General features: G+C 37.7%; 1 protein-coding gene and 1 long non-coding RNA gene across 2 annotated transcripts; both read right to left on the bottom strand.

Moving 5' to 3' along the window:
• Window positions 1-1,111: 1,111 nt before the first annotated feature.
• On the bottom strand, window positions 1,112-6,608 carry LOC124115752. Its single transcript, XR_006858016.2, has 5 exons — window positions 6,536-6,608; window positions 3,220-3,344; window positions 2,820-2,972; window positions 1,674-1,720; window positions 1,112-1,195 (listed from the first exon to the last, which is right to left on the bottom strand). It is a non-coding gene; the product is annotated as an uncharacterized LOC124115752 (long non-coding RNA).
• A 1,775-nt stretch (window positions 6,609-8,383) lies between these two features.
• Window positions 8,384-13,515, bottom strand: LOC124115773 (calcium-binding mitochondrial carrier protein SCaMC-1-like). The gene is made up of 6 exons (XM_046476889.2): window positions 13,439-13,515; window positions 11,868-11,918; window positions 9,946-10,070; window positions 9,533-9,685; window positions 8,960-9,006; window positions 8,384-8,472 (listed from the first exon to the last, which is right to left on the bottom strand). Exons 2-6 carry the CDS (start codon window positions 11,906-11,908, stop codon window positions 8,428-8,430), a joined length of 411 nt encoding a protein of 136 aa, XP_046332845.2. The 5' UTR covers window positions 11,909-11,918; window positions 13,439-13,515; the 3' UTR covers window positions 8,384-8,427.
• Between the last annotated feature and the right edge of the window lie 205 nt (window positions 13,516-13,720).

Genomic DNA, 13,720 nt, shown 5'->3' on the forward strand with positions numbered 1-13,720 from the left:
TACAATTAAGAGCAACGTTTCGGTGTAGGTTCTAACACCGTTATCACGCAAGCGATATACTTACTTACTTACTTACTTTGGAGATTTAACGTGCGCTTTCCGACTGATGCGTATTTCACACACGGGCCCGGCCAGGCGATTTAATGTGTTTCCAAAAGGGGCGAAAGTGGTCTGTGCAACACAAGAGAATTTGGGAATTTTGAGATTTGGAATAGATGCCGATGGGGTTGGGGAGGAGAACTAAGGGAGCTGGGTATGGTGGATGTTTGTTTGTTTGTTTATGTGATTTTGATTTGGTAGGTTATTGTGTTTTTAGATGCGTTTTATTAGTTCCGTTTTGATTAAGAATACGCCTAAGGCCTTGAAGTTTTCTAGATTATTTTGTGGGTTCAGTATTGCTTCTAGAGTGAGAGCCTTGTTTAGATTGAGGGTGGTTTGTAATGCGGTTCGATGTGTTAGGTAGTGTGTGCAGTGGATGAGTGCGTGTTCTGGGGTTTCTAGTTGTTTGCAGTGTGGGCAGTTACCTGTAGTGGTTTTTTTTGGGTTTTTTAGGTGGTTATTTGGGTTGGTGTGTCCTGTTTGGAGTTTAGTGATTACTCTGTCGGTTTTTTTTTTGATGGATGGAGAATTTTTGGTTTGGTCAGTGGTTTGCTGAGCACTTTTTTTATTTGGCCATTTGAGTTCAGATATAGGTTATGCCATTTTTTGTGTATTTTTGCTTGTTTACACTTTTAATTTCTGATTTTGAGATGGGTAAGTTTAAGCTTATTTCTGGGATTTTGAGGGATAGTTTAGCTGCTTTATCGATATACAGAGTATGGTTAACAAGTATAAATACAGGTAGGAGGCAATGTTTATACAGTAGAGTAGATATTAGATGTAGTTTTTCTGCATTGGAGAAGCCTATTTTTTACACAAAAGTTGTAGTTAAGACATTTCCAGCGAAGGCAGTAACATAAACAAAAGGGTGAAGCCAGTAATATCAACAACAGGATTATCGTTACTTCGCTCGTAATGTCTTAACTACCCCTTTTGGTTTGAGTAGATATGTATAAACATGTGATTATTGTAAATAGATATGCGACAAATATTATACAGGTATGAGGCAGACTCTTTTTTAGTGTTTTATTCAAGGAGAACGTGCTACAGGACTCGATTATTTTCCAACAGGGGTGTTGTTTTGAGTCCACAGAACCTGGAGAGATAGAAGTGCATTAACAACAACACAGGGCAGGATACAGAAACAGTGTTCGTTCTACAACACGAGACTTGAAAATGGTAAAATCATCAGGAATGAGTTTTTCAGAAATCTTCAGTTCATGATAACAAGACTTTTGCAAGTTTGGGTTTTAAATGTGTCAATGTAATTTGGTTAAATTTGGGTCTTAGAATTATCCTTCTTGTTAACTTACGGCACCAATTGATTTGTGGAATTTTAACTTAAAATGTTAACTTTGTTGGGTTTAGTTCAAAATTTAATACTTTGACTCTGTTTGTACATTGACTCACTGGCTCACTGCGTGCAGTGTGGTGAGTTGTGTACAATTATCTCAGATGGGTCAAACATTTAATGTATCAGTGATGATTAGTAAGAGCTAGTACAGATGTAAAGTAATCTGAAGTTCCTTTTATGCACAAACAGGTGCACGGTGGATGACGAAGGTAAATCTTACCGTAGGATACTTAGCCTGAAACTCCCCCTGAGTCACTTTGCCATCGTCTGAAATGTTTTGACAGAATGGTATTATCAAGGGGTTCTATCAATTTCTTCCACTTGATGTCATTCAGTGTTATTATCTGAATGATCATTATTTCTCACGATACGATTGGTAATTGGAATCACAGATTCACCCAGTGTCTGACACTGAGCTTGTCGTCAGCATGGTTTCGGTCGTGGTATATGGCAAGGATCTGCATCACATCAGGCTTTCGCCCTTATAAAGCTGACTCTCACTCACTCATTCGCCTACTCATTCACTCACTCACTCTCGCAACCACCCACACACGCACACACCCACTCATTCACTCAATCACCCAACCACCCACTCACTCACTCACTCATATTTGCTCCCTCTCACTCACTCACTTATTTTTGCTCGCACTCACTCACTCGATCATCCACTCACTGTGCTCAAAATGAACTGTTGGTTTTTTATTCAGTATTTGTTATGCTTTTTCATTCTTAAGTTAAATCAAAACAGACTTGTCCGGTCGACTTTATTCTTTCACATGAATGATTGCATTTTCTTCATTCAACACCAAAAAGACGTGTGGGTATCATGAGAGTTTCAAAGTTTGCTCGAAGTACAGATTCATTGCAGTTGTCGTTTGTTCAGAGAGAAAATAATAAGGTATAATACAATTATATAATTAATGATAATCGACACTTTTAGGTACATTAAATTAGCAGTTTTATTTACTACCATTCATTTATATGTGAGTGACACCATGCACCGGGGTAATAACGCATATCGGACGTTTATAGAAGTTGGAATTTTAACTTTCTTAAAGTGGGTCTATACTCCAACCGTATGGCAGCCCAAACAAGTTTTATAAAGTTATTGTATGCGAACTGTATGTTATGTACATGCCAATCTTACAGTTAGTTAATGTGCGTTTTCTTGAAATGGCCCATAGCATAAGAACGAAAACGTCCAAAATATCAAATTTCAGCTCTTGTCCTTATAATAAAGTGTTTGATGGGTGGTTTTAACCACTAATAATGCATATCTCAATATAAAGACATGAAACTTCAAACACACAAAAAAATTAAAATATATATCATAACGCGTAAGTGTGTCGGAGAGTCGAATACTCACTGTCAACGTCCAACTGGTTGAAAATTAGCTTCACATCGTCCGAGGTTATAGTTCCATCACTGTTGGCATCGAATTTGGTGAACTCCTTTTCTGCCACAATATTGTCTCCATGGTATTGTGTCAGGAAATTGCTCTTCGAGATTTTGCCATCACCTTTAAATAGAATCATTACATCTCAAATAGTAAATAGAAGTACTTTACGGCAATTGCTTATAATTATCAGTTTCCATGGAGATTTCCAACCAAAGATAAACATTTACGAAGCTTATCCAAAGGCATTAAGTTCAAGGATAAGTTCGATCGAATTCGGTTCTCGCTATTTTCTATATTTCGCTCCGTCTTGTAAGCAAACCGGTAGCTGAGCACTATTGTGTAAAATACTTAAATACATTTCCCCTACCGTCGATATCTACAGTATTAAAGTAGGCTTCCAGTTCTTCCAGCACCAATGTACTGTCCTTGTTGGCGTCAAGATAGTGGAAAACGCTTTTAGCTCTGTCAGCTACACTTTGGCTATACGCCACGCTGCAAGAAATATTGATAACAAACATCAACTGACTGTAAATTTTTATGTATTACGATATACACAATGTACCATGGATAACAAACGTCAAACGTAAATGTTTATGTATAACGATATACACAATGTATCATGGATAACAAACGTCAAACGTAAATTTTTATGTATTACGATATACACAATGCAATACGGAAGGTAATATACACGTACATGTGCCTACGGAGGGTCATATACATGTATCTACGGAGGGTAAAATACATGTACCCCCACATGTTCAACGTTATAGGGCAGAATAAACACCTAGAAAACATCTTACCCACCAGCCCTTCTGTATTTTCATATATCCCGAATTCCAATGTACGTTTTGTAAATATCTACATGTGACATTAACCCCATTTGGATACATCTGTATGATACCAACGATATCTACAAGGACACTAAATGTTACCCAGATGTACTGCCCCACACGTGATACAAACAAGCAGCGAAGGACATTGATGATAGTCACACAACTCTTGCTATGGAACCAGTTACAAGTCATGTCACAAGATCACGTGTTTCTGAATTTCAATATGAGTATGTCGCTTTGTGTACAAAAACAAATGTCTGAAATGAAAACATGATACGATTGTTTTCCAATGGCTACGCTGCATAAAAAATGTATAGTTAGAGTGTTCAACGTTTTCCAAACACCCCTTCATGTTGGTTGTGTATGTATATATATGTTACTGTAAATTACACTTATCACGAACTGACGGATATAACGAACTTATTTTTTAGTCCCGGCCATTTGTTTTATATATGATGTATGTATGATTATAATTAGGAGATAAACCTAATGTATTTTGAAATTTGATGCAGTCCCACTGTAGAGTAGATACCTCTTTAGTTTAATTTTGAACCGAGCGCTTTAGCATATAGTTTTTCAACAGAAGTTCAACAAAAGATACTCAAAACTTAGTCCAAAGACAGATGTTTTAATTTCTACCAACCTGTTGTATACTGTTTGGACTGAGTGTCAATTCTTGACATTTTACGGGAGAAGTCATTTCTTGGAAATCGAACAAGCCATCATTTCTATTGTAGGGGTGACAGGTTGTAGACAAAGGTTTTAAAATGCTAAACGAATATATTGTACAACAAACTTTTTGAATTGACATTCCATTGTACATGTGTAAGTGTTATTAGTTAGTTAGCAATTACCTCCAGTAAACAATAATAACATCAAAATAAATGAATCTCCATTCCGAACTTGGATGAGCAAGACCTACTCATGGTTACTCACACCTCGCAGCTGTCAATGGCTTACAATCTTGTGTTTAATTACATTCTCTGTAACTAGTTAAATGAAGCAAGATGACAACCCCGATCTATGATGTGGTTCAACATTAACCTGTAGATTTACTGGGAATGATCGAGCCTGCTGGTACAATATGATTACCAATGGAACTGAGTATGACTGAACAGCCACTTTTTAGAATTAGACTGCAGACGAGTCGGACATTTTGACACGAGGTAGGGCCTATCTGCATGGTATGACCTGTCAATTTCAAGATTTCAGGGATTTAAAGTGTGAATGCAATGAGACCTTTGTGACCCAGAAATAGTGGTTCGTGTATGATTTTCTTAATTGTGCGTGTTCTGAAATGAATTCCATGAAGTTTGATAAGCTGTGACGTCAGTGAAGTCGGGACATTGTTTTCGTGGCGGGGTGTTTTCTGATGGATTTTCAATAACCCTCCTGTCGTTGTATTCATACGCACGGGGTTTTTTTATGAAAAGGCTTAATATATTTGAAATGGGTTTCCGTAGCAAAAAGGAAAGCTATTGACTTGAGTTCCTAAAAATAACAGGAGAACCCCAGCACAAGGGTATCCCTCGATTTTCTACAAATCAGGTGTCTCCTTTCGCGGAGACCCCAGTGCGTGATGATACTAACAACGTAAACATGGCGTCCGCCTCCGAAAATAAACCTAACCGTATCGCTGATTTATCTGTCGAAGAACATGGAATTATACATGTATTGGACAATATAAATGCGAAAAATACCAAACGATCTACTTCGACAGCGGTGAAGGTATTTCGGGAGTATTACGCTCGGAAACGAAACTGAGTTGATTTTGATTTTTTTTCAATCGCAGAATTGGACAGAACGCTTGAAGCGAGAACCGAGAAGGACGATCATTGCAAGAAAGTCACTCTTATGGTCTATCGACATGGTATTCAACGACACCTTCAACAGTCAAGACAAGAGGTAGACATTATCTGAGGAAGTGGATTCAAGGAATCATCAAAATCTTTCAAAGCAATAGGAAACGAACTGAAGCGAATCGGTTGTTCGAGATCAAGCACTACACTCCTATATAGCCGTTGCCGACATGTCGAAACTCTAGGACTACGTATGCAGCTCTGACAGTCCAGTACTTCTACAACAAAAGTTAGGTCTATAGGATTTCGATATTATTATGATAATGTCAAAAAAAATTTTCTTGTTCTTGACTTTTTTTAGGGTTTCCTATTGGTTGTCTCCTGTCAATAAAATATGTTCATATGAATATAATAAACAGATTTTAATCTCAGTATTTCTTATCTCATGCAGGTATTTCTTGATATCATGCTGTTAGACCATATCGTTGTAAGACATACTCTAATTGTTATTTGAACCCTATATAATTGTATATTATGATATAATGGAGACTTTTTCCCTGTTTTTTTTGGCCGAGAAGTGATCACATGACAGTCCATAGAAATGCATATTGACTCGATCCTGGGTCTGATAATTTACGATAGTGACTTGAGTTACTAAAAAATAGTAGGAAAACCCCAGGACCAGGGTATCCCGACGTCCTCGGTAAATATGTTTTTTCTCTGGTCCATAAAATCAGATATTAACCTCCTGAAAAGTCTATAATTGTATAATATACAAGTCATCATCATAGTTAATATGTATTGAAAAATCGAAATGCACAAATTTGGTTTGTTTCACATAACAATATCAAATGGAATGTCTCCTTCAGCTACAAATGGTGTCAAGCTGTTTAACAAGGTCACAGATGGGCCAATAACTTGAAGAAATGCATTATAACTGGCATGCCAGTCTTCCAATGATACAGAGATATATGCATTGTGTTTAAATTAACAGTGTCAACTCGTTCCAAATAAGCGTTGTAATACACGCAATGAAAGCAAATCTCACCTATGTTGCAGAGAACGGGAAGGGTGAGCTGAATGCTCTGGCTGTATATATACGAGTTTCGTACAGAGATAAGAGAACGTACATGTGGTAGTGTAGAAACTCGGATCACGGTGCTGATAAACTTTGCCCATCTATCTGCAGTGAATCTCATTGCACTCGGTGCACATTTTACTAATGACATTTCGTCTACGGTGCTCTTTAACTGATACAGTGTGGTTCCCCTACAACGTAGGGTACTCCTTGTCTCGAATGCGGACCAGTCCATTGACACAAGTACAAGTATTTCTTCGAATGGTGTCCACATTTTTATGAAATATGGAGAATTTGAAACTTCTCCGATTATCAATATTCTGAAAAAGATCAGTTAAGTTTTGGAGAGAATCTTGGGACCTATCACAACAAATTCAGTTTTCACCTGGTTAAGTTTCAGTAGTTTGATGCCATTCCCTGCTTAATGCCAAGACAACAACTTCCAATCTGGCAACACAATCTTCAGCATCGCCATGTGAGAAACCAACATCTAGCTGGGTATCATCAGCTTCTTTTTTAAATTATTTATGTTCATAGTTTGTTTTGTTTTTTGTTTTGTTTTCAGCATCTTTATTATATCAGGATTCCACGTTTTCACAACCCTGTACAATTCCACGTGGACATGCGTATCCGGGGATATTGTTTCCATGCCAAAAGTATTTAAAATTATAGTATTTTTTTAATTGACATCATGCCAGCACAGTCTTTAGTTTGGATGCAATGGGTGACCTGATATACTAATATAGTAATTTGTACACTAAAGCGTAATAACATTTCGGAATGTATTAAAATGACAGTCGTTTCGATATATTTTACATATGTTTGCAATACCTTTAGCCAATAACAACAAATAACTCAGAATTATCATTTTGTCTTTCAAAATATTTCAAAGAAACATCATTCTTGACATACCCAGTAGAACATATATTTGAGAGAGTATGTTCACAACAGTTATTGTGATTATGATGTATCAAAATTGAAGGTTCAACTTCCACTTCAAATATATGGAAGTCTTCTATCGTGGAAGACCATATTGATGTATACGTTATGTATTGATGTTATTTCAAATAGCAAAACGTATTGGTAAATAGAAAACGTATCCGTCATGAAGGATGGGAACATGTAGGTAGTATATATCCATGATATTGTGTAGATGATGGTATAGATTCATAGTATCAATAAATAAATAGATCTGCTTTTTCGGATGTAGATGACACAATATCAAGTCTCTATACAAAATAACAGAAACCACAACCAAATATATACAGTTATATCTCAATACATATTTGGATAGTGGACGATTGAGAGAGGTTTTCGGATTTTTTTCGGATCGCTCAATATACAGGATCAAGCCAGTGGACCGACCACGTTACGTTCTCAAGTCTATACAATTTTCTTTTAACGTCTATTTGTCTGTACTGAATCCATTGAATTATTTTGAGAATTCACTTGTATGTCTAAAAAATGTATTTTACACTTTATATGCACTTTTAGGAATATTATAGAAATACCACGCTAGGGCATACCATAAATGGGCTTCACACAGTGTGTCCATATGGGGAATACAACCCGTGCCTTCGGCGTGACAAGCGTCTTCCACACCAGACACAAAGACCACATGGATTTCAAAGATCTTCAGGGCATCTTACTTAAGAACACTAGTTATCCATCTTCCAAAGTCAACGCATAGTAGCCCATATCTTAGTTTTGTTTCTAGGGTTTGTCAGCACCATACGGGTTATTTTTTGTGTTGGAGTGTATATGTATAAACATGTGTTTATTGTAAAGACGATAGATATTATACAGGAACGAGGCAGACTCTTTTTAAGTGTTTTATTCAAGGAAAACGCTGCAGGGCTCGACTATTTTCCAACAGGGGTACCGGCGTTGACGTGAATCATCAGAACCTGGAGAGATAGAAGGGCATTCACCACAACACAGGGAAGAATACAGAGAGGGTGTTCGTTCTACAACACGAGTCTTGAAAATGGTAAAATAGTCAGGAATGAGGTTTTCAGAAATCTTCAGTTCATAATAACAAGACCATTTGCAAGTTTGGGTTTTAAATGTGTCAATGTAATTTGGCTACATTTGGGTCTTAGCAATTATCCTTCTTGTTAACTTACGGCACCAATTGATTTGTGGAAGTTTAACTTAAAATGTTAACTTTGTTGGGTTTAGTTCAAAATTTAATTCTTTAACCCTGTTTGTACATTGACTCACTGGCTCACTGCGTGCAGTGTGGTGAGTTGTGTACAATTATCTCCGATTGGTCATACATTTAATGTATCAGTGATGATTAGTAAGAGCTAGTCCAGATGTAAAGTAATCTTACTTTCCTTTTATGCACAAACAGATGCATGTGAGTAACTGAATGACGGAGGTGAATCTTACCGTAGGATACTTAGCCTGAAACTCCACCTGTGTCACTTTGCCATCGCCTGAAATGTTTTGACAGTATGGTATTATAGATTCTATCCATTATTTCCACTTGGTGTTATCAGGTGTCATTATGTGAATGATCATTATTTCTCATGATACGATTGGTAATTGGAATCACAGAGTCACCCAGTGTCTGACACTGAGATTGTCATCAGCATGGTTTCGGTCGTGGTATGTGGCAAGGATCTGCGTCACTTCAAGCCTGACAACCCGACCCCGTTCGTCGTCTCTTGCGACAAGCATATTCGCCCCTTACGGCAAGCATGGGCTGCTGAGACCTATGCTAACCCGGATCTTGACGGGTCTAACCTACCAGTGAGACATTTTGGTATGGTAGACATTTATGAGGTGAAGAAAATGTCCAAAACGTCAAATTTCAGCTCTTTTCATTATAATAAAGTGTTTGATGTTTTGTTTTAACCAGTAGTAATGTATATATCAATGTAAACACATGAATCTTCCAACACATAAAAGTATGAAATATATTTCATAACACTTAATTGTGTAGGAGTGTCGAACACTCACTGTCAACGTCCAACTGGTTGAAAATTAGCTTCACATCATCCAAGGTTATAGTTCCATCACTGTTGGCATCGTATTTGGCGAACTCCTTTTCTGCAAAGACTTTGTTTCCCTGGAGAAGTGTCAGGAAATCGCTCTTTGAGATTTTGCCATCACCTTGAAATAGAATCATTATGATGATTCTCAAGATGTATACAGAATTTCTTTATTGCACTTACTTATAATCATCATTTTCCATGGAGCCTGTATTAGATTTACAACCAAAGGTAAATATTTACACACTTTATTCAAAGGCATTTAAGTTGAAGGATATATTCGCATCTGACTATTTTCTGCAGTCTATATTTCGCTACGTCTTGTAAGCAAACCGGAAACTGAGCACTAGTGTGGAAAACACTTAAATACATTTCTCCTACCGTCGATATCACCAGTATTAAAGTAGCCTTCCAGTTCGCCAAGCTCCAGTGTACCGTCCTTGTTGGCGTCAAGCGAGTGGAAAACGCCGTTAGCCAAGTCAGTTACACTTTGGCTATACGCCACGCTGCAAGAAATGTTACCTGCTGGTAAACTATGGATAACAAACACCAACTGTTTATGTGTTACGATATACTAAATGTACCATGGATAACAAACGTAAATGCTTATGCATTACGGTACACTAAATGTACCATGGATAACAAACATCAACTGTAAATGTTTATGTATTACGATATATACAATGTACCATGGATAACAAACATCAACTGTAAATGTTTATGTATAACGATTTACAAAATGCACCATTAAAATATTGTACCCACGGAGGTAACATACTGTACGTCCGGAGGGTGATATCCATGTACTAACGGAGGGTGATATACATGTACCTACGGAGGGTGATATACATGTACTAACGGAGGGTGATATACCTGTACCTACGGAGGATGGTATACATGCACTAACTGAGGGTGATATACCTGTACGTACGGAGGATGATATACCTGTTCCTACGGAGAGTGATATGCATGTACTAACGGAGGGTTATATGCATATACCTACGGAGGATGATATACCTGTACCTACGGCGGGTGATATACATGTACCTACGGAGGATGATATACCTGTTCCTACGGAGAGTGATGTACATGTACCTACGGAGGATGATATACCTGTACCTACGGAGGGTGATATACATGTACCTACGGAGGAGGATATACCAGTACCTACGGAGGGTGGTACACCTGTACTAACGGAAGGCCATATAGCTGTACCTACGGAGGATGACATACATGTATCTAGGAAGGATGATATACATGTACTAACGGAGGGTGATATGGCTGTACCTACGGAGGGTGATATACATGTACCTACGGAGGGTGATATACATGTACCTACGGAGGATGATATACCTGTACCTACGGAGGGTGATATAGATGTACCTACGGAGGAGGATATACCAGTACCTACGGAGGGTGGTACACCTGTACCTACGGAGGGTCATATAGCTGTACCTACGGAGGATGACATACATGTACCTACGAAGGATGATATACATGTACTAACGGAGGGTGATATGGCTGTACCTACGGAGGGTGATATACATGTACCTACGGAGGAGGATACACATGTACTAACGGAGGGTGATATGGCTGTACCTACGGAGGGTGATATACATGTACCTACGGAGGATGATATACATGTACTAATGGAGGGTGATATGGCTGTACCTACGGAGGGTGATATAGATGTACCTACGGAGGATGATATATATGTACTAACGGAGGGTGGTACACCTGTACCTACGGAGGGTCATATAGCTGTACCTACGGAGGGTGATATACATGTACCTACGGAGGATGATATACATGTACTAACGGAGGGTGATATGGCTGTACCTACGGAGGGTGATGCACCTGTACCTACGGAGGATGATATACATGTACTAACGGAGGGTGATATGGCTGTACCTACGGAGGGTGATGCACCTGTACCTACAGAGAGGGATATACATGTAGCTACGGAGGGTAAGGTACATTTACCTTCGGAGGGTTATACATCTGTACCAACGGAGGGTAATATACCTGTACCTACGGAGGGTAATATACCTGTACCTACGGAGGGTGATATACCTGTCCCATTGGAGGGTAATATGCATGTACCTACGGAGAGTAATATACCTGTACCTAAGGAGGGAAAGTTATCCCAAATATAACATTTGTTACTTATAAGTAATCTATCTGATATGCTGAAATTGAATAAATTGTCAAAGAACTTATTTAAATACGTGTATGGATGCTGTTTCTTTTATTCATAACTCACACACTCATTTACCTGAGAACAAGCGCAAACACTCACTTACCTGAGAACAAGCGCAAATACACACATGAAGAGGGAGCCCATCGTTGTTTAGCTGGGGAATACATATGTGGCATCAGAATTTAGAATGTCTCAGTTCAACTTTATAGGGCAGAATAAACACCTAGAAAACATCTAAGCCCCCAGCTTATATATATATATATATATATATATATATATATATATATATATATATATATATATATATATATATATATATATATAAAATAAAATAATAAAGTCCACGTTAGTCCATCATCTTCTTTATATCAGTTTCATACATAGTGCTTTCGCTGTCTCATGACAGCTCTTCAGTGTAACTGACATATACATATAATGACGTCATACTTATGATGACGTCATAAATTACAACTGTGACGTCACAATGTATTTACACACTCCAGCGACGACACCAAGTAATTTAACAGCAGATTAGAGACCCTAATGTTCGATGCTTAGGTGTCAGCAAACACATTGATGATTGCGGAAACGGGAAATTTACTATTTTTCCGTTTTATAAATTGTATACAAGTAACAAGCAGCTGAGACTGGAAAAAGAACAAATGTTTATCCAATTGATGAAACCAAAGTTGAACTCTAGAATGTATTAATAGATTTGTCATTTCAATCGTAAATGTTGCACTGTTACTTTACAAATACTGTATATTTAATTCAAATGTCTCCCTACAATTGTTAAATTACTTGGTGTCGTCGCTGGAGTGTGTAAATACATTGTGACGTCACAGTTGTAATTTATGACGTCATCATAAGTATGACGTCATTATATGTATATGTCAGTTACACTGAAGAGCTGTCATGAGACAGCGAAAGTACTATGTATGAAACTGATATAAAGAAGATGATGGACTGACGTGGACTTTATTATTTTATTATATATTACATGTACACCGAGTGAACATTTACCTCATTGTACCTCATTTAATATATATATGTTCTGTGTTTCAATACTTTATTTACTGCCATGTCGTATGTATATTTATATTGGCCCAGGCCCACACATATTACCGTATCTGTCAATATTGGTGATTATTATGTAATGGAGAATTTACTCCTCATTGTCCGAGAAGTGATCACATGATATAGAAATGCATATTGACTCCACCCTAGGTCTGATATTTTACGATATTGACTTGGGTTACTAAAAATAACAGGAACATCCCAGGACTATGGTATCCCTTCGTTCTCGGTCAATATTGTTAAACAGCTTGCCAATATTGTTTCTCTCGGGTCCATGCAAACATATATTAACCTCCTGAAAAGTCTATAATTGTAAAGTATACATCATCATAGTTACTATGTATTGAAAAATTGAAATGCACAAATTTGGTTTTTGGCAGATAACATTATCAAATGGAATATCTTCTTTAGCTAAAAATGGTGTCAAGTTGTTTAACAAGGTCACATATGGGTCAATAACTTGAAGAAATGCATTACTAACTGGCATACCAATGATACGGAGATATATGCATTGTGTTTAAATTAACAGTATAATTAACTCGTTCCAACCAATATAATTATAAGCATTGTTATACAAGCAATGAAAGCACATCTCACCTATGTTGCGGAGAACGGAAAGGGTTAGCTGTAAGCCTTGGTTGTATATATACGAGTTTCGTACAGAGATAAGAAAACGTACACGTGGTCGTGTAAAAACTCGGATCGCGGTGCTGATATACTTTGTTCATTCGTCTGCAGTGATTTCATTTCTCATTGCACCAGGTGCGCGTTTTACTAATAGCATTTTGCCTACGGTGCACTTTAACTGATACAGTGCGGTTTCCCTACGACGTGGGGCACTCCTTGTCTCCTTGTCACGTGAGAAGGAGACCCCAGGGA

Source organism: Haliotis rufescens, unplaced genomic scaffold (genome assembly GCF_023055435.1).
Source record: "Haliotis rufescens isolate VD_foot unplaced genomic scaffold, xgHalRufe1.0.p SCAF_59, whole genome shotgun sequence".
In the NCBI taxonomy this organism is placed as follows: domain Eukaryota; kingdom Metazoa; phylum Mollusca; class Gastropoda; order Lepetellida; family Haliotidae; genus Haliotis; species Haliotis rufescens.

Excerpts from the sequence above, each read along its gene's own strand:
- LOC124115773 (XM_046476889.2), bottom strand. The coding sequence starts at position 11,908 with ATGGGCTCCCTCTTCATGTGTGTATTTGCGCTTGTTCTCAG. Across the intron at positions 10,071-11,867 it reads GTATTTGCGCTTGTTCTCAG|CGTGGCGTATAGCCAAAGTG; the intron begins GTAAGTGAGTGT and ends CATTTCTTGCAG. Across the intron at positions 8,473-8,959 it reads TTCAGGCTAAGTATCCTACG|GTTCTGATGATTCACGTCAA; the intron begins GTAAGATTCACC and ends CTATCTCTCCAG.